The sequence below is a fragment of the Hermetia illucens genome, chromosome 2 (genome assembly GCF_905115235.1).
Source record: "Hermetia illucens chromosome 2, iHerIll2.2.curated.20191125, whole genome shotgun sequence".
NCBI classification, from domain to species: Eukaryota; Metazoa; Arthropoda; class Insecta; order Diptera; family Stratiomyidae; genus Hermetia; species Hermetia illucens.
The window spans coordinates 171,158,793-171,185,616 of NC_051850.1; the positions used below are offsets into that span (position 1 = coordinate 171,158,793).

The following is a 26,824-nucleotide window of genomic DNA, read 5'->3' on the forward strand; positions in this document are numbered from 1 at the left end:
AGCAAGATATCCATGTAAGGGCTCCGTAGCAAAGAATCGGTCTTATGAGGACTTTGTATAGGGTCAGTTTAGATTTAGTGCAAAGTCCTACTCTTTTACGAAGAGTAGACTTTACTTATTGCACCGCGTGCTCTGCTGAGAGCAAGATTAAGATGGGGGTCGAATCGTAGGTGTTCATGAAATAGCATTCCCAGGTATTTCATTTGTTGTGAACTGTTTACTACGGTATTCCCGATGCGTAGCTTTAAGCGTTTAGCTTTTCTGTGGATAGATCTAGATCTCAAGTATTTGAATTGTCTCCGAAGAGTAATAACCTGTGTTTTGGCCTCGTTGATTTTTATCCCCCAGGTCTGGTAGTACTTGCAGAGATCTGTTAAGTATTTCTCTATAGCATTAGCTGCCTTACCGGGTCGGAGGCTCGACGAGAAGATAGGCGTGTCGTCAGCGAACTGCAATAGTTCTGTGCCGCTCTCTGGGATTGGAGTGTCGGCCGTGAAAATGTTGTAGAGTGTAGGTCCTGAAATGGATCCCTGCGGTACTCCAGAAGTGACCGGTAGGAGATCGGAATAACCATTTCTCTCGCTGACGTAAAAATGCCTATCTTCGAAGAAACTTATTATAAGTCTGCTCAGCGGGATAGGGAAATCAAGGCTGATTAATTTGAAGATAAGTCCGTTGACCCACACGGAATCAAATGCCTTTTCGAGGTCTAATGCGCGCACTACTGTGGGCTTGTTATTGACGTTAAGTCTGCTACTCACTGAATCGTGAAGGTAGCTTAGTGCGTGTTAGGTCCCGTGCTTTGTCCGGAACCCGAATTGATGGTTCGGAATAATGTTTTTCCGATCGCAATGTTGGACTAATCCCACTGTCCATACTTTTTCGAAGAGCTTGCCCAAGTTGGAGAGGAGAGAGACGGGCCTGAAGTTTTGTGGTTCGTGGGAGCCGCCTTTTTTTTAATGGCGATTATCTTTGCTACTTTCCCAGTAGTGGGAAAGTAACCATTATTGATGCAGTTGTTGAAGACTGCAAGAAGGAACTTCATTGATGCCCTGGGGAGGTTTTTGATGACAATATTTGCTATGTCATCTGGTCCAGTTGATTTTTTGCCGTTAAGGCTTTTAGTGATGGCTGCGAGCTGTGATAAGCTCATAAAGGTTTTTGGGTCATTTGGTTTGCAGGATGGGTTAAAGGTGGAAAAGGTAGTTAGTTTGAGTGAATGCTCATGAAGAAAGTCTTTGATTGTCGTGTCTACAATCGAACTGACGGCTCGGTTGTTACTAAGTGAAGGAGAGTTTAGTTGATTTAGGAAAGACTCCGCGAGTATTTGAGCTTTCCTAGCGTCGCTGCCGATGTTTTCATTGTTCTTGGTAACAACGAAGTTTTTGGATCTGTTGCGGCCTGTCAGCCTATTTATATGTACAAACATATTAGATCTGGGTTTCACATCTGCTAGCTTGCGAGTAAATTCCTTGCTACGGAATTATTCCACCATTTGACGGATTAATGTACTAAGGCAGTTAATCCGCGAAATTAACAGTTTATATTCCGTGTTAGTTCTGTTGCCATTTTTGTGGAAGTTTCGTTTGAGATTTCTGCGCCAGATTTTTCTGACTTTCAGGTGTTTCATTATCTCGTGCGGCAGTTTATTGAACTGTATCTCATCGATTTTTCCTCAAACAATTCCATTCAGCGCTTAAATACATAATTTCCCAAAAAATTAAAAAAAGGAACTGACGGTTTCGTCCAGGGCAGAGGCAACTCATCAGACGCTGCCTCACCTCTGCCATGGAAGCAACGTGACCGAAAGTGGGTACAGGTGGCAATCGCTCCTTTATATATAATTACAAACACTACATGAGTGCGTATTACACCAAATGAAATCCTGACCCAAAATAGGCCGACACGAAATTATTTTTGTTCAAGAATTGAGGGAGTCCAATGTCCGCATCCAGTTGATGTCGGACCGGATCAATTGGGTAGAAACTTTCCTCCACATGTGTGGTCCACAGCCCCTTTTTTCTGAGCTAAATATCCAAAAATTCAAAAAGTGACTGACGTCCAGGGCAGGAGCGAATATGTACTTCCGGTTTTAAATTATGCTAACCATTTAACGTCCCCTTGTCTGTTAACCTCCAATTCATTTCATACTGTTGCAACGTTCCATTCAAATTTCAATTTCAATCGCTTAAAACATATTTCAAAATATAAAGAGACGCATCCAATGAGAGGACTATGGAGCCTGGAACGATTAAAATAGAGCGAAATATGCCGGTTTTTGTTAGTGCTGGACGTGCATATGAAATCCCATAAAACTGACACCATTCATCACGTTCACCTGAACGAATACAACGCCACCCAGTACGGCACGACGAAAAACGAAATCTCTGACGACAGGACAGCAATTATTTAAATGAAATTGAGTGAAACGTGCTTCCGACAGGCGTACAATTGCCGTAGTGAAAAATATAATCAAAAACTATTTCCCTCCATTAACTTTTCCATGTATTCGGAATTCAATAAGCGTCGTCGTCCCTTCCAACTTTCATATGAAAAATTTGCTAAAGCAAACACGGGTATGTGGTTTAAACTACCACCACCACTACCGCTCTATTTAATACTTTTCATGGTCTAGATTTTCCCCAATATCCTCAGTAGATAACAGTTCACGCCGAAATAGTGCTGATGGGAACTTAATTCAGGGTAGTTAGACCAGGTCTAATGCAGCATTTTCAGGCAGACCAACTAGGACCACCAAAGGAACCTTCGATTCCGACCCCCCTTCGGAACCTTATGCTAAATAGCTCGTATTTACAGCTTAATTCAGAGACGGAAGCCAACTTGTCTACCATGTACGATTTTCCACTATCCCCTGCTTCGTTTCGCTCCTTATTTTCCGGCGCAAATGTAATGAACCAGGCAGAATGTAATTTATTCATACATCCATATTGTCACGTGCAGTACTGTTCACCTGCTCCTGCTGGCGTCAGAGTTCATCACGCCTCGTTGCAGGAGATTTGATTTTTAATTTCCGCCCTGACGTTATCGATAACGCTTGAATGTTCTCCAGCGCAGAAAGTGAACTTCGATACGTTGAGATAGGTAGCTTTTTTCCAAGGACTACGTGCATATATCTAAAATTGCTAGACTGCAGCTCCCTCGACGTGTAGGGCTAACGGCAGGCGAGTGAATGCAGCAAAATGTAATATAGGAGCATATGCTCCTAGCACCCATCAAGAAGGGTTCAAAGTCATCCTTCGCATCCTTTTTCATACACTACAATCCCTAAATTTTTTAGGAGAAGCTTTTTTTTCTTCGGCATCTTTGGGGAAACCTAAATGCAATGCATGCATGTGTGTAACCAGATCATCAAACCGTCACTGCAGTTGATGTCACCTGAATTACATCCGGAAATTGCAGTCGAAATTTGTTGCTGGGATGTTTTAAGATATAAAAATTGGAGTAAATAAAAGGTCACAATTGGAGCTAACTTCGCATATCCGAATATGTATACGTAATGTGCAAGTAAAAATCCTGTTTAACTTTTCCGTTCTGCTTCACCTTTCTTTTTTATAAATGGATGATTAGTTAATATGCATATATAATCATGTATTTAGTCAATAAACATATGTCAGCGGCACATTATTAAACTTAATTTGGAAATGGCCATATGTGAGTACACGTAAAAATATGCCAGAAAAAGTAACGTCGGAAGGTTCGGAAATTAGGCTCAATTAGTTGCGTGTGCACGTCTGTGTATGACGTGGCGGAGACGCCTAACCTCTGAGCACTCAGATTGTAGTGGTACATTATACTCGATACTCTCCTTTAAATGGACACCCCAAATTCGATTATATATTCGAGAATTTCCGCTAGTACTTCCCACTTTTCCACAGGATAAACTTATTCATATATTTATTTCGTTTTGACAGGAAAGGCTTGGTCTGTCTACAGACATTTAGGTTCTACCACTTGTCCTTATAGAAAACTTGCTCGAAATTTCTGATAGCAGGACATGCTATCATACTTCTACTGATATTCTAATTACTGGTTCTGATCCTTGCATGGGAGAGTTTGAACCCAACCAAGTACCGAGAATAGCTCCGCTCTATTAAAGCCCGATAGATACAAAAATCAAACGTTGTTTACATTCCTGAACGGCTTTTGAAAAAATCGAATCCGGAGATTCAAAGAATTTTTTTAGGAGAGATTTTCTCTCTTGGTCGCCCCTGGATACGCAAGAGAGTCGTTTAACCATTCCTAATTCACTAAATCATTACAATTTACCAAAAACCCATACTTGAGGCACTAACTGTCAATCAAATCATCCCCCCCCTAGTCTGGGTCACCAGCTAACGCTTGGGCATTTCCCGCAATTCACACAGCAGTGAGTCGTCAACCTACTGCACGGTGGCGATAACATACCTCCTTGGAAACACCCTTTTTTTTTTGAGGAGGTGGAAATCTTCAAAAGACTCTGGCCTGGGCACGCCAGAGTGTGGGATTTTTACCCACTAAAACCACCCCCGACTCCCCCCCTACCCCGTGGAACCACCTTTAGGTACTACATCACGGGGCGGAGTTAGCTTATTTTAGCTAGGTCTCCTTCCGTCTACCCGCAGGGTTCGTAACTGCGTCTTCCTCACTTCTTCTGTTTTTCGCAGTTTTTCCTGGATTACAGCGATCATGGAATTGATCGCAACCCAGTCTTCCTGACAGGCTACCATTCTTCGGCCAAAATTTTCCGGTGATAGCACTTCACCTAGAATTTCCTCCAGGTTCCTCCTTTCTTCCACGAACCTAGGACACTGGAAGAAAATGTGCGCCGGGTCCTCTGGGACCCCGCAGTTTGGACAATTAGGCGAGGTGTCCAATTTAAACCTGCACAGGTATTGACGGTATCCTCCATATAGACTTCAGAGTCAGAATAAATTCCAAGTAACGTTAATCTGACAGTAAGACTTCGTCTAGCAGTTTGCTCTGTGGACCTTTCACCAGCGTGAGCCCCCATATGAGCACTCCGCCAATGTATGCCCTCATTTTCGTGCAAATGCTCACTGAAGGTTCCATAAGTTGCTCCTCTTTTTATCAGTCAATGCCACAATCTTTCTTTATACGCGAAATCAAAATTGGACTCTACACATGTAACTTTTCTCCAAAAGATGGTGAAGCGCCATAACGTGAACGTCCTTGAGCACTTTCAGACTCTTTTAGTCCGGTTCAAGCACCAAGTTGAAGCCCTCCACAAGCGTGGATTTATCCTTCATAGTATTCATGACTTTGTTGCAAATTAACTATCCGGTTTCACTCACCAAGTATGAGAAAGATGACCCTCAAATCCTCCTTCGAGGGCCTACTCAGTTCGGTTTTCACTTAACTTAGAACTAATACCTAAGATCTGCTATTGGAGCCACTTTAAGGAAACCTCATCAATGCACTCCAAATGGAGAAGACAATTGCAAAAACCTTGGTTTTCAACCATTTAAAAATTCATGCAGAATCAATTTTTGACCCACGGACTGAACAAATTAAGCTACAAATTGGCGATTGACGGTTCGATCTACGACGATTTCTAAATCTTGTTTTCGGCGCAGACTCTAACATTCGCCCCCACGCTGGATAGTTAACTATCCCTCTGACATCTTCATCATCATCACTATCAACGGCGTAACAACTAGTATCTGGTCTAGGCCTACCTTAAGAAGAAACTCCAGACATCCCGGTTTTGCGCCGAGGTCCAGCAATTCGATATCCCTAAAAGCTGGCTGGCATCCTGGCCTACACCATCATTCCATCTCAGGCAGGGTCTGATTCGTCTTCTTTTTCTACCACATATATTGCCCTTATAGACTTTCCGGGCTGGATCATATTCATCCATACGGATTAAGTGACCCACCCACCGCAACCATGTTTCCAAGGAATACATAAGGACTGGCAAGATCATAGTCTTATACAGTAAGAGCTTTGACACTATGGTGAGACATTTCGAGCGGAACAGTTTTTATAAGCTGAAATAAGATCTGTTGGCTGGCAAGAACCGTGCGCGGATTTCATCGTCATAGCTGTTATCGGTTGTGATTTTCAACCCTAGATAGGAGAAATTTTCAACAGTCTCAAAGTTGTAGTCTCCTATCTTTATTGTTTTAGTTTAACCAGTGCGATTCGTTGTTGTTCGTTCTTTAGTTTTTGGCGCTGACGCTGCGATCATGTACTCCGTCTTGCCTTCATTTATGTGCAGTCCGAGATCTCGCGCCGCTTACTCAATCTCGATGAAGGCAGACTGTACATCTCGGGTTGTTCCTCCCATAATGCCAATATCGTCAGCGTATGCCAGTAATTGGGTGGACTTGAAGAGGATGGCGCCTCTCGGATTTACCTCAGTATCACGGATCACTTTCTCGAAGGCCAGCTTAAAGAGGACGCAAGGGCATCCCCTTGTTGATGTCGAATGGTCTTGAGGATGATCCTGCTGCTTTTATCTGGCCTCGCACATTGGTCAGGGTCAGCCTAGTTAGTCTTATCAACTCTGCCGGGATACCGAATTCTCTCATGGCCGTGTACAGTTTTACCCTAGCTATGCTACCATAGGCGGCCTTAAAGTCCATGAAAAGATGGTGCACCTTATGTCCATATTCCAAAAGTTTTCCATCGCTCGCCGCAGAGAGAAAATCTGATCTATTGCTGATTTGCCTGGAGTGAAGCCTCTTTGGTATGGCCGAATGATGTTCCCCATCGCTCCAATATGCTCATTCTGTCGGAAATCAGATTTCCCTCTTTCTCTCGGCAGGATGGGCATCGAGGTGTATAAGGCTTCATCCTGCTGACTTGTTGGTAAAACTTTCGCGCCTGCTGCGTTTGCTCCCTGTGCTTTTTGAGTTTACAGACCTGATGGTTCTCCCAGGCTTCCTTTTTCCGTCTGTGAGGTCGCTTCTCCACTCGCCGGAGTTCGTGATAAATCTGCGCGCGTGCCCGCGTCCTTTGAAAATTCAACATTACTCGGTATGCAACATTCTTCCGTTCCGTCGCTGGCTTACATTCATCGTCGAACCAGTCGTTTCCACTCTTTTTGCGGCTGGGGCCAAGTATGTTTGTGTCCGTATTTATGATAACGTTCTTCAGGTGGTTGTGAAGATCATTTGATGATGCTTCATCTTCAGCATCTCTGTTGAATGCGGTTATTGCGGCGTACATTTTCCCCTTATAAGTGTTACGGAGGGCCGTGTTGTGGATGGCTTCAATGTTAACTCTCACCTCATTGTCGGAGGAGATTCTGGGTGGTATTGTTATTCGAGCTCGGAGCACCACCTCGTATTATCTCTTAACACAAAAAAGCTGTTGCCCTGGCCGAAATCTAACGCCAAAAATCTTTTCTTTTATCCCCATGATTTTCGAGAAGTATATAAAAAACTGCCCCTCATGTCATTTTCTTCAATTTATTGTGAAGAGCTCAACTGTCACTAATTTGCTTAAGTTCCATAACTTCCCGGAACTTGTTTGACACTGTAATTCCCAATGTTATTCCCGCAACCTCTAGTAAGATTCAGGTTATCATGTCGTCTGGTTTGCGGCAGAGCCCAGGTGCGTGTGGCAGGGCAGTGGGAGGCCATCAAAGGGTTTTCTAGTCCTGGTGTGTGATGCCACGTTCATGCATGGTGGGTCTACCTGTGCGGTGGCTGGTCCGGATGGGACACAAGTCTCACGTTTTTCCTTGGATGTTAGTTCGGTTTTGGCGGTTGAACTTTTTGCATGCATCAGGCCATCAAAGGGGCTTTCAGGGTAAGGAGAAGATTGCTATCATTACAAGCTCTCTCCGTACTTGTGAATTACTCAAACTACGCTAAACATGTCAAACATTCACGTTGTATTTCCTGCCATCCCCGCTCTAATTTCTTGCATTGATCTATCATTACCCCTCGGCAGTCCAATGGTTCGCAATGGTAGTAGAGTCGCGGAGAGGCACGCGATCAACACGGTGTCAGATATCTTCAAACTACCGAGCGGCCTTTATGTGTGCGCTGGGCTGGGGGCTTTCTGGCCTGGGCTGGGGGCCGCTCGGATGGAGGATGCAGACAATCTTTAGTTACGTCATCCTCATCCATCCGCCTACATATGTCGGCATCATCAATGAACGATGCCTAAATAAATACTCGCTAGCAAGTAAGTTAGTTTTATTGCACTAGACCTAAGTAAATACATAATTGTTAGGAAGTAAGAATAAGGAGAAGATGTGTATTTTATTGCTTGCATTGTGACCCTTTAAAAGGACATGTAACTGCAAGCAAAGGGTGCACTCTTATCCAAGATATTAAAGTGAAGAGTCACAGTTGAAATCATTTGTTTTGTAAAGGCGGATCACGGTCGGAAACTCGTGATCATAATTCTTTTAGTTCACTCGAAGGAAGATTGGAGCTTGGTTTTCCGTACCTCAATCACCCTCGATTCTACAATGCATGCATTAATGACTAATAGTTTTTAAGCTTGCAAAACGTGTCCAGTGTGTTCGGACAGGCTTTGACACTTATGTGTTTGTAAGTGTGTCGGCTAATTTAAAAAACAATCAAACTTAACAAATTTGTGTTTAGTCGTTTTTTGGCCGTAAGCAACAATGTGCTTCTGGCACAGGCCAACTATCAGTCCTGTTGGGGCACTTCGTGGGACATATCAGATCCTATTTGGACTGTTAGCGTGCCGGGTCCCAGGAGATGAAAAACAACAACAACAACAACATCCCCAACTTTGTTGCAAATTCTCTGAACGATAGAAAAGCTATCCACTCAGTCTATACTGACTTCTCGGAAGTCTTTAATTTCGTTAACCATTCAACAACTTCGATTCTACGGCTCTCCTCCAATTGTTCTCTCTTGGTGTCAGTCATAATTAAGTGGTAAATTTTGTGCAGTCTCCTTCAATTGTTCGATCTCGACTCGTTTCCTTTATCTGGGGTCCCCTGTGGCTACATTTTTGCCCCATTCCTTCTCCATTTTTTATGAATAACCTTCCTTCCTTATTTACTTCTCCCTGTCTTCCATGTATTAGAGATCTAAAACTATTTTCTTCCATTGCTTCCATTACTCTACCCTCAAACCTTGATACCTTGTCCATGTGGTGTGCCTAGAATAAGTTAGAATTTCAGTCGAGCTCCTAGAACACCAGTCCATAGACATCAATTCCGCAGTTATCATTTTTAATTCTTTTATTGACTCGTTCTCTTCCTTCAAAATTAACCTTCAATACTTATTTTATCCTGATTGCTTAGTTTTCCTTAATATGGCATCTCTACAAAACCAAAGAACTTTGGTAGACAAAGCATACTTTTTAAGCCGTCTAAAGGCTTGATGGACTATTTAACAGCTGCCGAGGTACGTGGCCGTGTCCCATGTAATGCTCGCACCCTTACTGTTTTCGAGGTGCCTTTTGCGGAGCTTCTGTGTTACTTTTATTCTCCTGTAACTGCTTCGCAACTATATGGCACTTTGTTCCTCTGGTTTCACCCTTTTTCTCATTTCAAAATAAGGTTATGGTGTTGTAAATTTATCATTGGAGATGCAATACATAACTATGTAGTATTGCAATAGGAGTACCTATAAGAATTAAGAAGGCCTTCAAGGATATCGATAGTTTCGAATAAAATTACGAAGATTGGAGAGTTATTTCACCTGGTAACCTTGACAAAGAAGTATGTCAAATCCACCCTTCCCAATTACTCAATCCCAATAATTGGTTAGGTTTGGTTTTATTTCTCCATTTGATAAATTCCTGAATCTCTTCCAAATTATATTAATTATTTTATTTTTATTTGCAGTGACGAAAACGAAATCACATCAGTGGAAGATTACGAAAATCATCTAGAAGAAATCTTCAGTATACCGCACTAACTCGCAATAAAACCAGTCATTTACTCTAAAAGTAAGATACATTTTAGAGGAAATCTTACTCATGTAAATTATTAATATATAAACCAAAATGATACTGTAGCTAAACAAAGTGAATAAATTAAAGTTAATATTAATGTATTGAGAAAAGAGGACACAAAAGTGAAATTGTTCTGTGAATCCAGGAGTCTAGTGAAATTTGTAAATGCGAGCTAAATGATAATTACCTAGAAAAAGAAGTGGAACCTCCATGAATATTAATGCAATATTTACTGTCAGTGTTTACCCAGGTCCCGGTGAACTGAACCCACTGATTTGAGCTACTCAAATAAAAAAGGAGCAAAAATAAATATTACCTGCCAATTTTATACTTAACTGCATGAATGGACAACAGTTTTCCAAGAAAATCTAACTTACTGAAATTATATCCAATTATATCCATACACTCATCCTTTGACCTATCACGAATAAATATTGCGCGCAGTATAAGTTAGTAGAAACTCCTTCGTGTAAGATGATAATAAACAAGATAAGAAGAAATTACAAATAAGGATCATCACAACGTAATGATTTAAGAGAAAATGACAAAGGCAGAAAAAATTTATAAAAATAAAAAAAACAAAAAGAAATAAACAAATTTTTATACTTAAATAAGATATTAGTTCATAGGTAAAATATTCTTCTTTGATACTTGTAAATTAATCTTTGTTATCTTCTGTTTGTTGGATGAAATACGGTGAGCTTCAACGAGTTAGACTGCCATATTATGTAAACTGTACTCCCTGTGGTATAAGTATCTACTGTGAGCATCCATTCTCACATATCCCTGAAATAAGACCAAAAAATACATCAAACATCCTGCATGTCACTATATCATTCCAGCAGGATCAATAATCAATTATAATTTGGCGCTTGAATTTAATAACTATTATTTGTTCAATTAAGATAAAAAATGTTTTTTATTTATGTGTTTATTAATTCTTAAGCTATTTTACGTTGGAAGATAAAAGATCGAAGATTTCCCTCAGTTCAGTCGATACGAAACATCCCTTGCTTCTTTAGATGGGGCATTATGGTTCTTCAAAATGGTACATATAAATCGAAATTTAATAGAATATCTCAAAGTCTGACAATTTAGACGAGAAAGATGAATTGGGTTAAAACTTGGTTGCAATTCTGTCTATTATAATGACCTAATCTGGTTGCAAAATTGCGATAAATATTGGCTATAGCATCTTCAAACATAAAACTCTTAAAAATGATATCTAAGGATGTGAAAATCTATCCGATTCAGTAAACTTCTGCATCTTTAGTGAACAATTGTTATATGAAATTAAAAATTACCACCAAGCGGCAGATAAAAGACTATTTATTGAATGGTTTGTTAGAAAACAGCAGAATAATTCAGGATCATGGTGAAAACTAGCGAATAATTCAGGATCATGGTGAAAACTGGCGAGTTTGGAGTTTGTTTTTCGGACAAGTTCAACTCATAACTGAACTTAATAATATCTGCGGACGAGATAAAAGTAACCCTTATTCGAGTGTCTGCTTTTGTAGCTGAAGGACATAGAAGTCTCCTCCTTTAGGACTAGGTATTTTTTTAACTACTGCTAATAGTTCCATTCTTTGACAGCGAAAAGATATTCTCACTCTCATTCACGGAAAAAAGAAATATTCGAGAGAATCTGTTACTGAAACACTTCAGTTAAAAATGTTTTCTCAAGCATTATTTTCGCTGGGAATACCATCTAGTCCTTATGCTTTTTTGTTATTCATGAACAGAACCACCTCCTCTAGTTCCTTTGCAGTGAAGAGTGGGCATTTCTCAGTACTCGCTCCTTCATTGACACCGTCAGCCCGGATGGAGTGGACAGGAAAAAGGGCCTGCTCGACTTCTACCATCTTTGCTGCTTCCATAGAAGTGACAACCGATGGGCACCGAGTTTTTTGGAAACCAGCTTATACCAGAGGTCCCATGGCTCCCTGTTTACTTCGTTGATTAGCTCCTGCCAGTAGTGTGCTTTATGCCTGTTGATTTCATGGCTGGCGGAGTTCTTTTTTCCCATTCTAGGCGCGAGTTCATTTTGGCCTCTTGCGGGCTGAGGAATCCACCAAAGTCTGAGGCAATTTCTTCGTAGGCCTGCAATCTCAGCCGTTCACCAGTACACGGGTAATTTTCCCTTGAACAGCATTGAGTGTGAGGATAATCAATCTGAACCACGATCTTAATAAAAATTAAACGGAAAAAGCAGCACAACAAAGAAGAGAAAGACTGCATGGATGTCCTGTAATCAGACGGAAGGAAAAACGGTATTTTACCCGAACTAGAATTTTTCTTGGGGGCCGGGAATAGGAATTTCAATGAAAAAGGAGATAATAAAGAGCCCGAACAATTTTCACCCTAAAGGGGGCTGATAGTTATTAATCTTGCATTGACTGCACAGAGTAAAGAATCGAAAAAAAAACATTTGAAAGTTATCACTAAAATCTGTTAAAATTCCATCTTGATAAATACAGAGGCCATATACGAGTATATCACCTCATCGAGGAAAGATGTCATAAACCGTTGAACTCCTCTACGTCCTCTGGACAACACAGCATGCGGAACGTCATCAACAACAAGAAGGAATAATATCAGGGTCGATATGCAACCCTGCGGAAGCTTCCTCGAAATCGATGAAAAGCAACTGCAACGAAAATCTAAACTCCGCGCACTGTTCCAAAATGATCCGTAATGTGTTGACCAGATCTATGCAAGAGGATCCAAAGTGGAAGCCAGCCAGCTATCTGTCAATCAAGCTTTCGAGTTGTTCTCTGAGGTGCTCCAGCGTAATTTCAGCTATTATCATTGTGACGCACTTTTCACACTCAAAACGAGTACCCTTCTTCCACTCTTTGGGAAAGGTCTCTGATTCCCATAACTTGATGGGGAGACTATATGAAACGATGGAAATGCTAATAACTCTGCTTCCAGTATATTTTGAAATTTGAACAGGATTAATTTGAGAAAGGAAACAATCCTTCTGGGGGCTGAAATGGACCCCTAATATTTTGAGGTCGATTTCTTTTTTTTTCCAGCTCGAAGTACTAGCCTATTTGATGGGAATTATCCATATGCTGACAAAGTTTCTTCTGAGGCCCATTTCATCGACGGAAGTTTTGCCTTGGCCAATGCCCCCGCGATCATTTGGACGTCTTGCGTCTTCTCTAGGTTGGTTGTCCCATGTAGTCGTTCACGTAAAGCAAATGAAATTGCTTGCGTCCTAAAAAAAACTATTTTTCATTTTATTGGTTATAGCGTACCTATTAATTATAGTTTGTCTAGCAAACCGGTAATCGCCAGAAATTTTACAATTTCCAAGTATTCCAACTTGACATCTGACGTATTATTTTTCACAAATGCCGGACACTGCCTCCGAACGTGTATAAAGGTTTTTCACATTCCACATAAAACCTATAGGCAGTATCCGTAGATATCCCCAGCTTCCTCAGGCGATAGTTTAGTCGGCAGTGATGAATGAGTATTGTCACTATAATCCGGAAGCTGTTTTTGGTAAGGTTTAAACCATTCTTTCAACTCGCCAATCGATATGGGACACAGGGTCAGTGTTCTCTTTTTGGACAAGATGACTACTTCGGTCTTTCCAGTCCAAGGCTGAAACCATGAGCAGTTATCCAACCGCTTACCCGTCGCATCAATATGCCAAGTCGGCTTTGCGCCTGTTCAAGAGTACTTCCGACAGCAAGCGCCGCAACGTCGTCTCCATAACCGACCAGGTACGACTCTTCCGACATGTCGAGTCTCAGCAGACTATCGTAGGAAGCGCTTCAGAGGTCCCGCCCTATGATGGATCCGTGTGCTACTCCCGACGTGACACCAATCCTCGTCTGGCCCTTTGGCATCTCATAGAACAGAGAACTGTCTTTCAGATAATCCCTTAATATCCGCAAGAGATAGATTGGCATGTGGAATTAGTTTTCTAATATGCCGAGGATAATTGCCCATTTTACGACATTGAAGGCGTTTCTGACATTAAGCGTTATAAGGAGCACTATCCGTCGAGATCGCGACTGCGTGTGAATTATAAACAGTCGATCCCATAATACTTCTGCAAGTGTTTCTGCTTTTCCACACGATAAACTTTGCAGTATGTTATTTTGGTTCTAACAGGAAAAGTTTGATGTCCATTAACGCTCTATTATTATAGAAAGCTTGTTCCCAGGTTTTGATAGTAGCATTAGCCACTGATGCAGACGCTCCAATGACTGGTTCCGGTCTGGACAAAGGAGAAATTGAACCCTCTTTTGCTAAGGCATCCGATTTTTTATTTCCAAATACATTACAATGACCGAGTACCCAAAGTAGCTCCCCGTATTGAATCTAAAAGTAGGGTTAAATCGGTTTCTACATCCTTGAACGGATTTTGACATGATCAAAGGACTGCTCAACGCCCGCAATGCAGCTTGACTATTCCTACTGATTGTTAAGCGCCTGCTCGTCCACGTTCATCAGTCACCCAACTTGCTGCCCTTAGGATCACATGTGTTTCCGCCTGAAAGACCGTTGGATATTGTCCCAAGGAAAAAGACAACTTCTGGTTTTTTTCATGAAAAGTAGGCTCCTGCTCCAGGATGCAGTTTTTGCGCCATCGGTGTAGAAGATGTGCAAGACTTTCGTATATCCCGTATATCCAATTTTCTCCACATTTCAGGATAACGAATCAGAAGGCCTTCTAAAAATTGGTTTTGGTTCTGCCAATAACTTTGTCCCCTCACTACCGTTGTTTCCAGATAGATCCAAACGAATTAATCTATGAACTGCTGTTATTGCAGTATTCTGAAAAAATAAAGCCAAGGGCTGCAAATTGAATAATGCGTTTAGAACCACGGCGGCTGTTACGCCTTTGGCACTGGTAATGCCCAGACACAGTTCTTTGAAGCTCAACTAGAGCGAAAACTTTTTTATCTCACCTTAACATACAAAACAACGGATGCATAAGCGAATCTCGGCCTAATTATAGCTAGGTGTATTCACATTACTACCTGAAGCCTAAGCCTCCATGTTAAGGCAATGGTCCGCCTGTAAAGCCCATAAGTTATGAGAGACCGATTCATATTTATCTCTAAATTTTCACCTCAAATAAACTTCTGGAATAACTGCAAAATATCTCACACACACGCTGGAGTTGCGTCCTCTATCTTTGAAACAATATGGAGTGGACAGCAGACTCACATGAGTTTTCACGCCGCTAACTGCGTTGAATTTCAGCAAACGGGGGGGGGGGGGGGGGCGACCTTGATGCTTTTTCGTCAAGGTGGCGTCCGACCAGCATTTCCAGATATTTCAACGAAAAGCCGATTTGTCCAATCTCGCCCATTCTTAGGTATGAAGACTACCTTAACCAGAACTGTTCGCTGAGGGCTCTAAGAACACCAGTTTTGAACAGGGAGCGCACGTTTCAGGGGCTCAATTTCGAGTTCAAAATTAATAGTACACTGTGAACATGTTGTCAGCCTATTGCATTCTGAGGAATCATTGTCTTTCGTCCGCTGCTTTGCATTCCTCAGTGGTTCCCAATAAGACCGTGTGAGTAGGGTTTGTTAGTAGGTCTGTATGTGCCTAATCAGCTTGCACTACCTAAGTTATCTGTTGACGATTGCAGTGCCCTTCAACCCTTTACCTACACTTACACTTTAAATGGGGAAACGCAAGAAGCGCCCAAAACTTCAAATCTAAAAGCATATTAAGAAAGTCCAAAAATGATAATTACCCCCGTTCATCATCTTCATCAATGGTACAACAACCGGTATCCGGTCTAGGCCTGCCTTAATAAGCAACTCCAGATATCCCTTTAAAAGCTGCTTGGCGTCCTGACCTACGCCATCGCTCCACCTCAGGCAAGGTTTGCCTCTTCTTTTTTTCTACCACAGATATTGCCCCTATACACTTTCCGAGGTGAATCAGCCCCCCGGATTTTATCCACAACCGGACGGTCATGGTATCGCTCATCGATTTCGTCGTTATGTAGGCTACGGAATCGTCCATCCTCATGTAGGAAGCTGAAAATTCTTCAGAGGATTCTTCTCTCGAACGCGGCCAAGAGTTCGCAATTTTTCTTACTAAGAGCCCAAGTCTCCGAGGAACACATGAAGATTGGCAAGATCATTGTCTTATACAGTAAGAGCTTCGACCCTATGGTAAGACGTTTCGAGCGAAACAATTTTGTAAGCTGAAATAGGTTCTCTTGGCGGATTTCACCGTCATAGCTGTTATCGGTTGTGATTTTCGACCCTAGATAGGAGGAATTAACATATCAACGTTCTCAAAGTTGTAGTCTCCTATCTTTATTCTTTTGTGTCCGGGCAGCTGAGTGCTTAGAGCGCAAGGCTTTCGTACGGAAGTTCACGGTTCAAATCTGACTGGTGGCAGTGGAATTTGTATCGTGATCTGTCATCGGACACCAGTCGACCCACTTGTGAATGAGTACCTGAGTCACCTGAGGGGGAGCGCAATGCTGACCACATTGCCTCCTATAGGGTGCCATAATCCTGTAGTGTGCCTTGACGGTCTTCAATGAAGTGCTCTAGCACACTTCAAGGGCCTGATTCAATATGGATTGTTGCGTCAACCATAATTATTATTATTATCTTTATTCTTCCCGGTTGACAAAGGCGGTTTGATGTTGTTAGCTGAGTGGTTCTCGGTGCTGACGTTCCACCATATATTTGGTGTTGCCTTCATTGATGTGCAGCCAAAGATCTCGCGCCAATCGCCACTTGCTCGATCTGGATGAAGGCAGTTTGTTCGTCTCAAGTCGTTCTTCCCATGGTCTTGATTTCGTCAGCATAGGTCGATAGTTGGGTGGACTTAAAGAGGATCGTACCCCTCGCATTTACTTCAGCATCACGGACCACTTTCTCCAGGACCAGGGTAAAGGGAATGCATGATATGGCATCCCCTTGTCGTAGACCGTTTTTGATGTTGAATGGTCTTGAGAGTGATCCTGCTGCTTTTATCTGACCTCGCACTTTGGCCAGGGTTAGTCTAGTCACTGTTATCAATTTCGTCGGGATACCGAATTCTCTCAGACCATGTACCCTGGCTATGCTATTATAGGCAGCTTTAAAATCGATGAACAGATGATGCGACTGGTGTCCATATTCCAAAAGTTTTTCTATCGGTTACCCCAGAGACAAAATCTAATCTGTTGCTGATTTACCTGCAGTGAATCCTCTTCGATATGGACCAATGATGTTCTGGGGTTCAGGGACTACCCGGCCTAGTAAGATAGCGAAGCATATCTTATAGATGGTACTCAGCAACGTGAAATCTCTATAATTGCTGCACTGCGTAATATCTCCCTTTTTATGTATCAGACAGATGATGCCTCTTTGCCAGTCGTCAGGCATTGATTCGCTGTCACACACCTTAGTGTAATTGGTCGCCTCCATATTTAACCAATTCGACTGTAATTCTATCGGCTCCTGGCGACTTATGATTTTTAAGCCGATGAATTGCACGGACTGTTTCTCCTAAACTTGGTGGTGGCAGTATTTGTCCGTCGTCTTCATTTGGCGGGACCTCCAACTCGCCGATATTCTGGTTGTTGAGAAGTTCATTAAAGTACTCAACCCATTTCTCCAATATGCCCATTCTGTCGGAAATCGGTTTTCCCTCTTTGTCTCGGTAGAATGAGCATCGAGGTGTATAAGGCTTCATTCCGCTGATTTGTTGGTAAAACTTCCGCGCCTGGTGCGGTTGCCCCCTGTACTTTTCTAGTTCACAGACATGTTGGTTCTTCCAGGCTAACTTTTTCCGACTGTGAAGTCGCTTCTCCGTTCGACGGAATTCGTGATAAGTCTCTGCGCGTGCCCGCGTTCTTTGAGAATGCTAGCTGGTTGACAGCTTCATCTCTGTACAGGGAGCGCACGTTCCATGAGAAAATGCGCAAATCGTTATTCCGTTGTCGTTGCCGGGTTCATCGTTGTGTTATCTGTCTAGTCCGAGGCTCCTGTTTGTTTTCCGTGTAGGGTTGTCAGTCCTACCCAACCCCACAACCTGGAGGGCCAATTGGTACATTTTGTCCCGTTTTTAGGGGCAGAAGGCTCGCCTTCATCCTTCTCCGTTTGCAGCTTTTCGTTAAGAAAGAGCTCCTAGCGGTCACCACGTGGAGGTGGAGATAGGTTTGGGTAGTAGAGCTGTTGGTGTTGGTTCAGCAGGCGTTTCCCAGGTTTTATGCTACATTACCCCCGTTGATTGAGGATTAATAAAAAACTCGCCGCCTCGTTACTAGCTAGATGCTTTTAGGTTTTGAAATAGTTTTAGGATTTCTCTTTGGAACCAGTTAATTCCTTCCCCCATGTCACCTACTTTTCATTTATGTCGATTTTTAGTTTAGTTTATTCAAGCATACGCAGTTGACACCTTTAATTTTCATAGTAGATTTGTTCATTCTTTGATTAAAATTGATTTTGTTGAGTCATACAAAATAAACTATCATTATAATAATTTCAATTTAATTAGCTAATATTTCATCGTTTTTGTACATAAAACATTAGAAATTGGAAAGCAAAGGAAGCATTTCCAAGAAGTTATGAACGACCTAAGCGCTTGAAAGTGGCATACTACATAAAAGCATGTGGTATATCACTAAATATTGAATGATTGGTAAGCAATCCGTTTCTATGGATTCAATACAAAGTTTAGATATATCGAATGGAAGCAAGGGCGGTCGAAAATTCTTAAATGTTCCATACGAGAAAAAGTTTCTCCAGGCAGAAATACAACGATATAATTTGTAATTTCGAAAATACACCACAACCATTACTTCTCTATGAATAGATTATATCGACCGTTTCGACTAAGCAACATTACACCAAATCCATGTCATTAAAAATTCATGGACAGAAGGTCTCCCTCATGTAGCAAAGCCACTCAAAACAACCACGAGTATGTAATAATAATTAACAAGAATGTAACGTATGTAACTAGTTAAACAATAGTGACAATTGTAAAGGATATAAGTTAATTTTTTTACTTATTAGCAGTAAAAACTCCATACTATTTTGTATTAATCAACATAAAGATACTTGATAAGGAACCGAAGAATAGTCAAATTAATGTATCTAATGAAATTTACATTGAATATCGGATGTATTTTTGTGCATGTGAAGATGAAATCAAGGCCGTGGAAACAAGCACGAATCCTTAGAGGTGGAAGCATGAGTGTGAAGTGTATGATTCTCACTGGCGAGCTGAACATATCCTGGAAAGTAACGTCATATCTAATTCGGGGCTCAATATGCAAATAGAGTTGAATTCAAAATTCAGATATTTCATTGAAACAGTTGTACTATAACAAACGTAAACAGGACGAAGGAATAAATTAATTGATTTTCCCTAGTTGATATGCATAACTAAATTAATTAATCACCAACAAAGAAACAGGATATTTGGTGCTCAAGGCAATTAATCAGATCATTGCCATAGATACGTAACCCAATCATCCTTGACGGATAGGATACAACAACAGAATTCCTATTTCATCAAGGACTGTGTAACTGATTCCTAGTTGAAGCTAGCGATGAAATATATTTAACTAGATTTGCATATGCCGTCACTGATCAAATATCAAGAAACATCTCGAAAGCAGCTCAAATATTTCGTTAGCGTAAAGTTTTAAGGCTTCGTGATCGTTAACTATACATTACGGCATCAATACAATATCACTTTAAGAAAATATCACATGTTGAGGGAGCATCTAGAGGAACTCTTCTAAAATGCATAAGTAAAATTCTCAACTGTTTTATGAATTGTACAATTCTAGAGTCAGATATTTGATGAATGCAAAAGAATAATAACAAAAGTGAAACCAAAAAAAAAAAAAGAAACAACAATAAAGAGATAATTTACCTAAATAATGAATGATTGATTGTTTTAATCCTCTTCCTTTCGGCAATATCCACATTTATTTCGAGTCGGTTGCCATATTTGTGGACGTCATTTCAAATTCAAAAAGGCTCAGATACGAGTAGGTGTGTTTGCATGTCAATAATGCATGCTTTTACTGACAGGAGGTTATCTGGCTATTCTCTGGAATTTTGTATTTGACAGTGCCTCGTGGAGATTTTATTCTCTACCAAAGGCCAGAATTGCTTCACATATTTATATTCCAGCTCAATATTTGCGTTGATATATACAGACCTGCAAATATATAATATACTATCTTTCATTTCTGCATGCTCCAAATACAGTGTTCACCATCAGAAAGCATAAATAACTTGCTTATTATTAATTTGCGAAAACAAACCTTTCCCAAACCAATATGTCATGTCTGTTACGAATATCCCACATTTATCTCGTTCAAATAGAGCCACGAACAACCAACCCCTGTATTTCTATTCCTCACTTTACGTGGTTTACTACCTGCAATAAATCCATAACCTCTCTACTTATCGCAGCCCTTCCTCAACAGCAGGACTATACTGTGCTTTGGATTAATTACTCAATAGTTTCAGGAGAATTTATCCAAGTAGTATGAATTAGTCTTTAAAGATGCAAAAATAGATCTTCAATTTATTGAAATTTACTCATGAAAATCAGGACGGCTTTTCACTTTTGGATACTTTGTAAAGAAAGAAAGGTGAAGCCCTAATCAGTTTGGGTAAGCCAACGAAACATATTCATTATCTTCGAGTATTATTATTCTGTTAAGGGAAAGTCGCACCCCATCCTTAAAGAACTATTGTGCCCCTTTTACTGGTTATAGTGTACTTGTTGATCATAGTATCTCAAGCAGGCCTGTAACCGTTAGGAACTTTAGTATGTTCCCAACTTCCAGATGTTTCAGCTTTGCATCTGTCACCGTCCCAGGACGTGCATAGAGGTTTTGTCCTCCTCCTCACAAAACCTGCAGGCAGTGTCCGTAGATATCCCTAGCTTCGCCAGTTGATAGTTCAGCCGACAATGACCAGTGAGAATTCCCACTATGATTCGGAGGTTCTTTTTGGTGAGGTTTAAGCAATCCTTTGTGCGCATGGGTTGGTATCCCCCAATAAGCACCCTAGACTGCTCCATCCCTGGTAGGCCCGCCCAGTAAAGTTCCCTCAACCGTTCCTTTTCATTTCTTAGAATCATAGCAATGAAACCGTTTCCGATACCACAGAAGGGTTCTGGCCCGTGTAAAGGCGTCCCTGCTCCTTTCTTAGCTAGTTCGTCCACTGCCTCGCTGCCTTCCAACCCAGCATGGCCTGGAACCCAAAGTATCCAGACCTTGTTGGACGAGCCGAGTGTATTCAGTCTCTCAAGGCATTCCCACCCCAGTTTAGAATTCACCTGGTTAGACCTAAGTGCCTTGATCGCTGCCTGGCTATCGGTGAGAATAGCTGATTAAAGGAGACATATTTGTCTATGACGTATATTTCCGCCTGGAATATACCTGCCCAATGGCTCTAGGTACATTTTCCTTGGACCAATGGCACCAGCACCCGCTTCCTCTGCTGTGAGGGATCCGTCAGAGTACCAAGTAATCAGTTGCTGGTTTGAGCTGTATGTCACAGCCACGCTCTCCCAGTTTGCCTTGTTATTCCAACGCATTTCAAACTTCTTATCGAAATGAAACCTCGTTGTCATGTTATCCCTTGATATCAGTAATTCGGGATACCGCCTAGAAAGAATATCAATCTTCCTTGGATTTAAGCAGCTCTCCGCCTCACTCACACCGGCCAACTACCGGCCATCCTGAATATTGCAGTATATATCCAAAGCAGTATCTTCAGGCTGCAACCCCATTTTTTCCTGCTATGGATCTACAGGTCATCAGAGCCCTCGTGGCTTTCCGGCAAGTGTTTCCGACATGTGTCTTCCAGAGTAATTTTTGGTCTAGCGTAATTCCCAAATATTTGACCTATGTTTCTCGTTTCACACATGATATGGATGTTATGGCTCTCAGGTGATCAAGCTTACGCCTCCTAGTGAATTGTACTATAGTGGTTTTGGTTGAGTTGATCCGCAGTCCCACCTTCCTGCACCAGGCACTAGTAGCTCTTAGTCCAGTTTCGATTCTATCACATAAGGTATCTTCATATTTGCCCCAACAGATTAAAACAATGTCGTCCGCGTAACCCTGGACTTGTATTCCAGTATTTGTTAGCACGTCCAGGAGTTCATCCACTACCATACTCCACATCAGCGGCGATAGTACCCCGCCCTATGGGCACCCTTAAGTAGTGTTCATGACAATAGAATTTGTAACTGTCGGTACTTCTGTTTGCCTTCTTTCTAGCATTTTATCCATCCAGAATGCCAGGGTGTTTCCTACCTTGCGGCTCAAGGCATCTTGTATCTTTGTGTGCGATATGTTGTCGAATGCTCCTTCGATATCCAAAAACGCGCACAGTGCAATTTCTTTTGTTTCTATGGCATCTCATAGTACCTCTGTCAGCTGATACAGAGCAGTTTCAGTTGACCGTCCTGCCCGATAAACGTGTTGACAATGATGTAGGGAATTACGCTTTAGAACGTTAGTTTAGAACGTTAATTCTAATATGTTAGGTAAATTGGTCTGAAAAATTTAGGGTGAAAAGGATAGTTTTGACCCGCTTTTAGAATGAAGACCACTTTTCCCCGTCTCCTTACCCTGCCCCTTACCACCCTCAGAAGAGACTCTAAGATAATTCTTAGGCCTCTCTGGATAAGTGATAAAAGTGATAAAATGTCATCTACTCCGGGATATTTCAGTGATTTAAAAGTTCCCACTGCCCACCTTAGCCTAGCCTCTGAGCATACCTCTTTTGGTAGTTTCCCGTTCTCCTTTTTTCCCCTTTTATTCGTTGTTGGTGTGTCAGGCAGAATGTCGTCGCCTGTCGCCATGGGGTAGGACCCCGGGAAATGAGTTCTCAGAAACAGGTGTACCCTGTCCTCCTCATTCTCGGTAAATGTCCCATCTTCGTTCTTCAAACAGACAGAAGATACTTCCTCGTCTTTGGCTACAGCCTTGTAAAGCCTGGTTGCTTCAATGATCTATTCGATCTATTCACAGAATTCCCTGAAGCTGTTCCGTTTTTATTCCCTGATCGCGTTGCTATACGCAGTCAGTGAATTTTTGTACCTCTGTCAATCCCCGGTTTGTTTTGCCCGGTTGAAGAGTTTTCGTGCCTCTGATCTCATTCTGACCAGGTTCCCCTTCCACCATGGTACATCTCTTGATGATTTAACTGTCTTAGCCGGACAGCTGGCCTCATATGTGTCAATGACGACTGTGTTAAGGTTTTCCACCACTGTTTCCAGTTCCAGTTCGCTCCTGATGTCACCGCCCCTTTGAAGATGGGCAATGTTGTTGCTCAAGTGCGTTACGTAGGATTCCCAATCCGTTCTCCTGGGATGCCTTATTATTCTTTTTATCTCGGAGTTACCCTCAATGTCGAATCTGATTATCCTATGATCAGACATAGAGAGTTCATCCGACACCCTCCAATTCCTGACCATTCCGTTCATTAGAGTATTTCCTAGCGTTACGTCTAGTACCTCCTGTCTAGTGCTGGTCACAAATGTTGGAGTGTTCACTAAGTTATATATTTCTTACTTATTGCTAAGAATAAATTCAAGAAGGTACTCACCTCTACGACTAGTGTCGCTGATTCCCCAAACTTCGTGGTGGGCGTTGGCATCGCAACCGAGGAGAAGTGGTAACGCCCTCTTCTCACAATACTGCGTCAGTTTTGCGACTTGTTCCGGAGGAGCCCAGATTTCGTTTCTTGGGAAGTATCCCGATGAGACGACTGCTTCTCGAGTGCTCCTCCCGGCTTCCAATGAGACTTGGATAGTCACAAGGTCCTCGGTTGAGAACTCTGAATGACATATGCATTTTAAATTACGTTTGAAAATGGTTTTTCACAAGAGGAGTCCCAAATTACCTGCACACTTCCTCCTTGCAGACCGCAAATCTGCCCCCGATACACCCAGGACTCCTAAGCCAGCACTATTCCAATGTTCTCCTTGGAACTTGCCCTTGCAATTACCGCAGATGCAGCTTTCACATGGTGGAGGTTTATCTGGGCTATCTTAATGCTGGCCATTGGCTCCGTTATTGTTTGGAGCTCTTCCCCACTGTCGGAGTATCGCCCTCCTCCTTCGACATGGTGCTTTCCTGCGCATTACTGTCCACCCTGAATCCGAGGAGTTCTAGGTCTAGGTCGTCCAGCTTCTGCTCTTCACTGGGCAGCAGGTCTACTTCCATGGTTGATCCAGTTTTTTCCGCCTCTACGGCTTTCGAGACTTCTTCAGGGACCTTGGTATGTTTTTCACCCGGTGCCTCTTCCGACGTGTCTTTTTTCAGTTTTTCCCTGTGCACATGCACGAGTATGCTGTCAGATCGGTATTTGATATGACAACTCCGACGTTTGATTGCCTCCAAGAATCGGTCATTTACCCCGATCGTGAGGAGTTTACCCTTGCCCTCCACCTTGCTTCTGAAAACTCTCCACAGTCGGGTATGAAGATCTTCATTCTGGGCGATTAGGAGGCCCATAAGGTCTTCCGTTTCTATTGTCTCGGCTTTCGACAGAAAAACTGTCACTATATAGGCTCCTGGTATACCATATCCAGCACATGTTGACAGTTCCACCCCTTCCCAGCCTGGCAATCTACGAACTGCGGTTCTAATCCATTCTGCAGTGTCCTCCGTCGCGCAGTTCACCAGCATAAGGCCTGGTCGAAAACATATCCCAGTGAACACAAGTTTGGAAGTCCATCCCTTGCACATCTACCTGACAACAAGGTCCTCAATGGTTTCCTGCTCCTCACGAGGTGAGTATTTAATCGGGAAATATTTTTGGCAGTATGGCCAATCGAACGCCTTTGATCGCACTAGCATAGCTAATGGTGGGCTTCCTGAGTCCTGCCTTCACTCCTGAACTGCCTGGGTCCCCCCTTTGGGTTCAGGTTTGGATTTTTTGGAAGCATTCCCTTCATGCGGGCTGATCTCTGCTGCTCCCCGCTTTCTCGGCTCCGGTAGAGATGGCTTAGGTCTGTCCTGAGCCTTCTTAAGAGCCCCTTTTGGTTTCAGATCTTCCTTCAGATAGCGCAGGTACCATTTAACGTCCGCGCCATTGAGACCTGTCTCCTTCCTGACATCTGTTATATTTGTCTCAGACGTGCTTTTGCTGGTTCCTGCTCTTTGAGCAGTGGCTTTCGTTGGTTGTTGTTCACGCAGTATACCAATGTTAACCTTGGATCCACTGCTTGACGTCCCAACTTCTCCCTTCTTGAGTGTAATCACCTGGCTCTCAGTAATTCGGAGATGTGCCTCCGCCTGATTAACCAGTTTTTGTGCGGTATGGGGCCCCGTTTTGTTTTTTTCGTTTTCTTTTCTTTGTTGTTTGTACTTATTTGATTCCCACGAGTATGAGGGTTAGGAGGTCCGCCGTGTCATAGCCCCCCGTAGCACGGTAAGGTCTAACTTACTCACTGAGGCGACCAGGTATCAGTGAGGCTCCGGTCGAATACAGTCAGTTACCCCCGACTGCAAACTATCCAATGGGCACAGTTCGCATAACACCCTGGATTGGAGGAAGTGCCTTTCGACTCCCCAGTCTAGATCCGTAGCGTTTTGTTAATAGTAGGGTCACCTTGTACAGTTTGTGGCTATCACCACTTGCTAACGGTCTTGGTAGACGAGAGGTTTGGCCCCTGAAAAGCCACGCACCGCCCCAGAGGGGAGACAGCTCATCCTCAGAGAGAGGGGGAGAGAACTATGTTCCGCATCAGTCTATCCTGCAGTGCACTGCTTGACCCCCTTTACGTTTAGCTAACAATTAAGCGGATTCCGATCTCTAAAGAAGCCATACTGAATATATGAATGGTTCCATTCAACCCAAATTAATTTTCCCAGATTTCTCATTCATCAAAGAAGGCATAGGAAGCATCCAATTTGAATATTTTTATTCAATAATCACTTCTGAACAAAAAAAGAAACGCCTACACTTCCATGGATGGATGGAATATCTGGATACGTATCTGTGACAAATCTAATAGAAAATTATCATTTCGGAAAAGATTTATCCAAATATCAAATGTCATTTAACGAGAATAAGATATAAATAGAAAATAACCACCAACTGACATTCCTGGAAATTCGAATTTGGCACCACACTAAAACTAAATCACTAAATCCTCTACCAGATATATCTGCGTCATCGTAACTAATTGCGGTTTGAACAGAAAACTGAAAAACATTGTCAAGTTATTCTGTCGAAACTTCACTTCTGACGACCTAAATTAGAACAGATAGCTTCTAATATATTATAGTTTGCCGAACTACCTACTGCCCTTGGAATGAATCCTGAATTAATATCGCATACTCTTATGATGATCCTTGCGTCAGCATAAACTAAAAATATTACCAATAGCCATGTCAGATACAGATAATATGATGTTATGCATATCCTATACATTATTCTTCTGCAGACTGTCACTAAGGCCAGCTTTTGAGAGCAAATTAATTGATTCCGCTCCTGCAAATACCGCATATCAATAAACTATACAAATACGATTTTATTGTATTTCGTAAATTATTTATACAAATCAAACGAAGCGAGGATATTCGCGGTATTTGTACATGATTTCAGTATTAGATACAACTGCATTTTTTGAGGACGATTTCATTTTGCTCTCCGGATTAAATATTTGAGCTTAAATATTCTGGGAAACACTACGTACTACGGAAATAAAGCTTGATCATTTCATTATTTGAAATTTCATAGGAAACTTCATTTGCACGGGTTCAATGGAGCAAACGTGATTGTTGACTGCTGGATAATTCGGGGGTTGAATAGGTTCATTAACAGAAGACTATTCTCAATTCACACTCAAGCCTAACAAAGACTAGATAATTAAAACGCCATTATAATATTTCAGAGATCACCAGATATATACATACATATATACTATA

At 42.0% G+C, this 26,824-nt stretch overlaps 1 protein-coding gene and 1 long non-coding RNA gene across 20 annotated transcripts in view; one reads left to right on the forward strand and one right to left on the reverse strand.

The window, feature by feature from the left end:
• LOC119650384 (collagen alpha-1(XVIII) chain) overlaps window positions 1-10,397 on the forward strand; it is a 768,837-nt gene extending 758,440 nt beyond the window's left edge. For all 19 annotated transcript variants that reach the window (XM_038053124.1, XM_038053126.1, XM_038053129.1 and 16 more), the window contains one exon: window positions 9,803-10,397. In XM_038053124.1, coding sequence (XP_037909052.1) covers window positions 9,803-9,875 — 73 coding nt within the window. In that variant the 3' untranslated portion in view covers window positions 9,876-10,397. The remainder of the gene's footprint in view (window positions 1-9,802) is intronic.
• A 7,922-nt stretch (window positions 10,398-18,319) lies between these two features.
• Window positions 18,320-26,136, reverse strand: LOC119648982. The gene is made up of 3 exons (XR_005249075.1): window positions 25,989-26,136; window positions 19,789-20,079; window positions 18,320-19,141 (listed from the first exon to the last, which is right to left on the reverse strand). It is a non-coding gene; the product is annotated as an uncharacterized LOC119648982 (long non-coding RNA).
• Window positions 26,137-26,824: the final 688 nt, after the last annotated feature.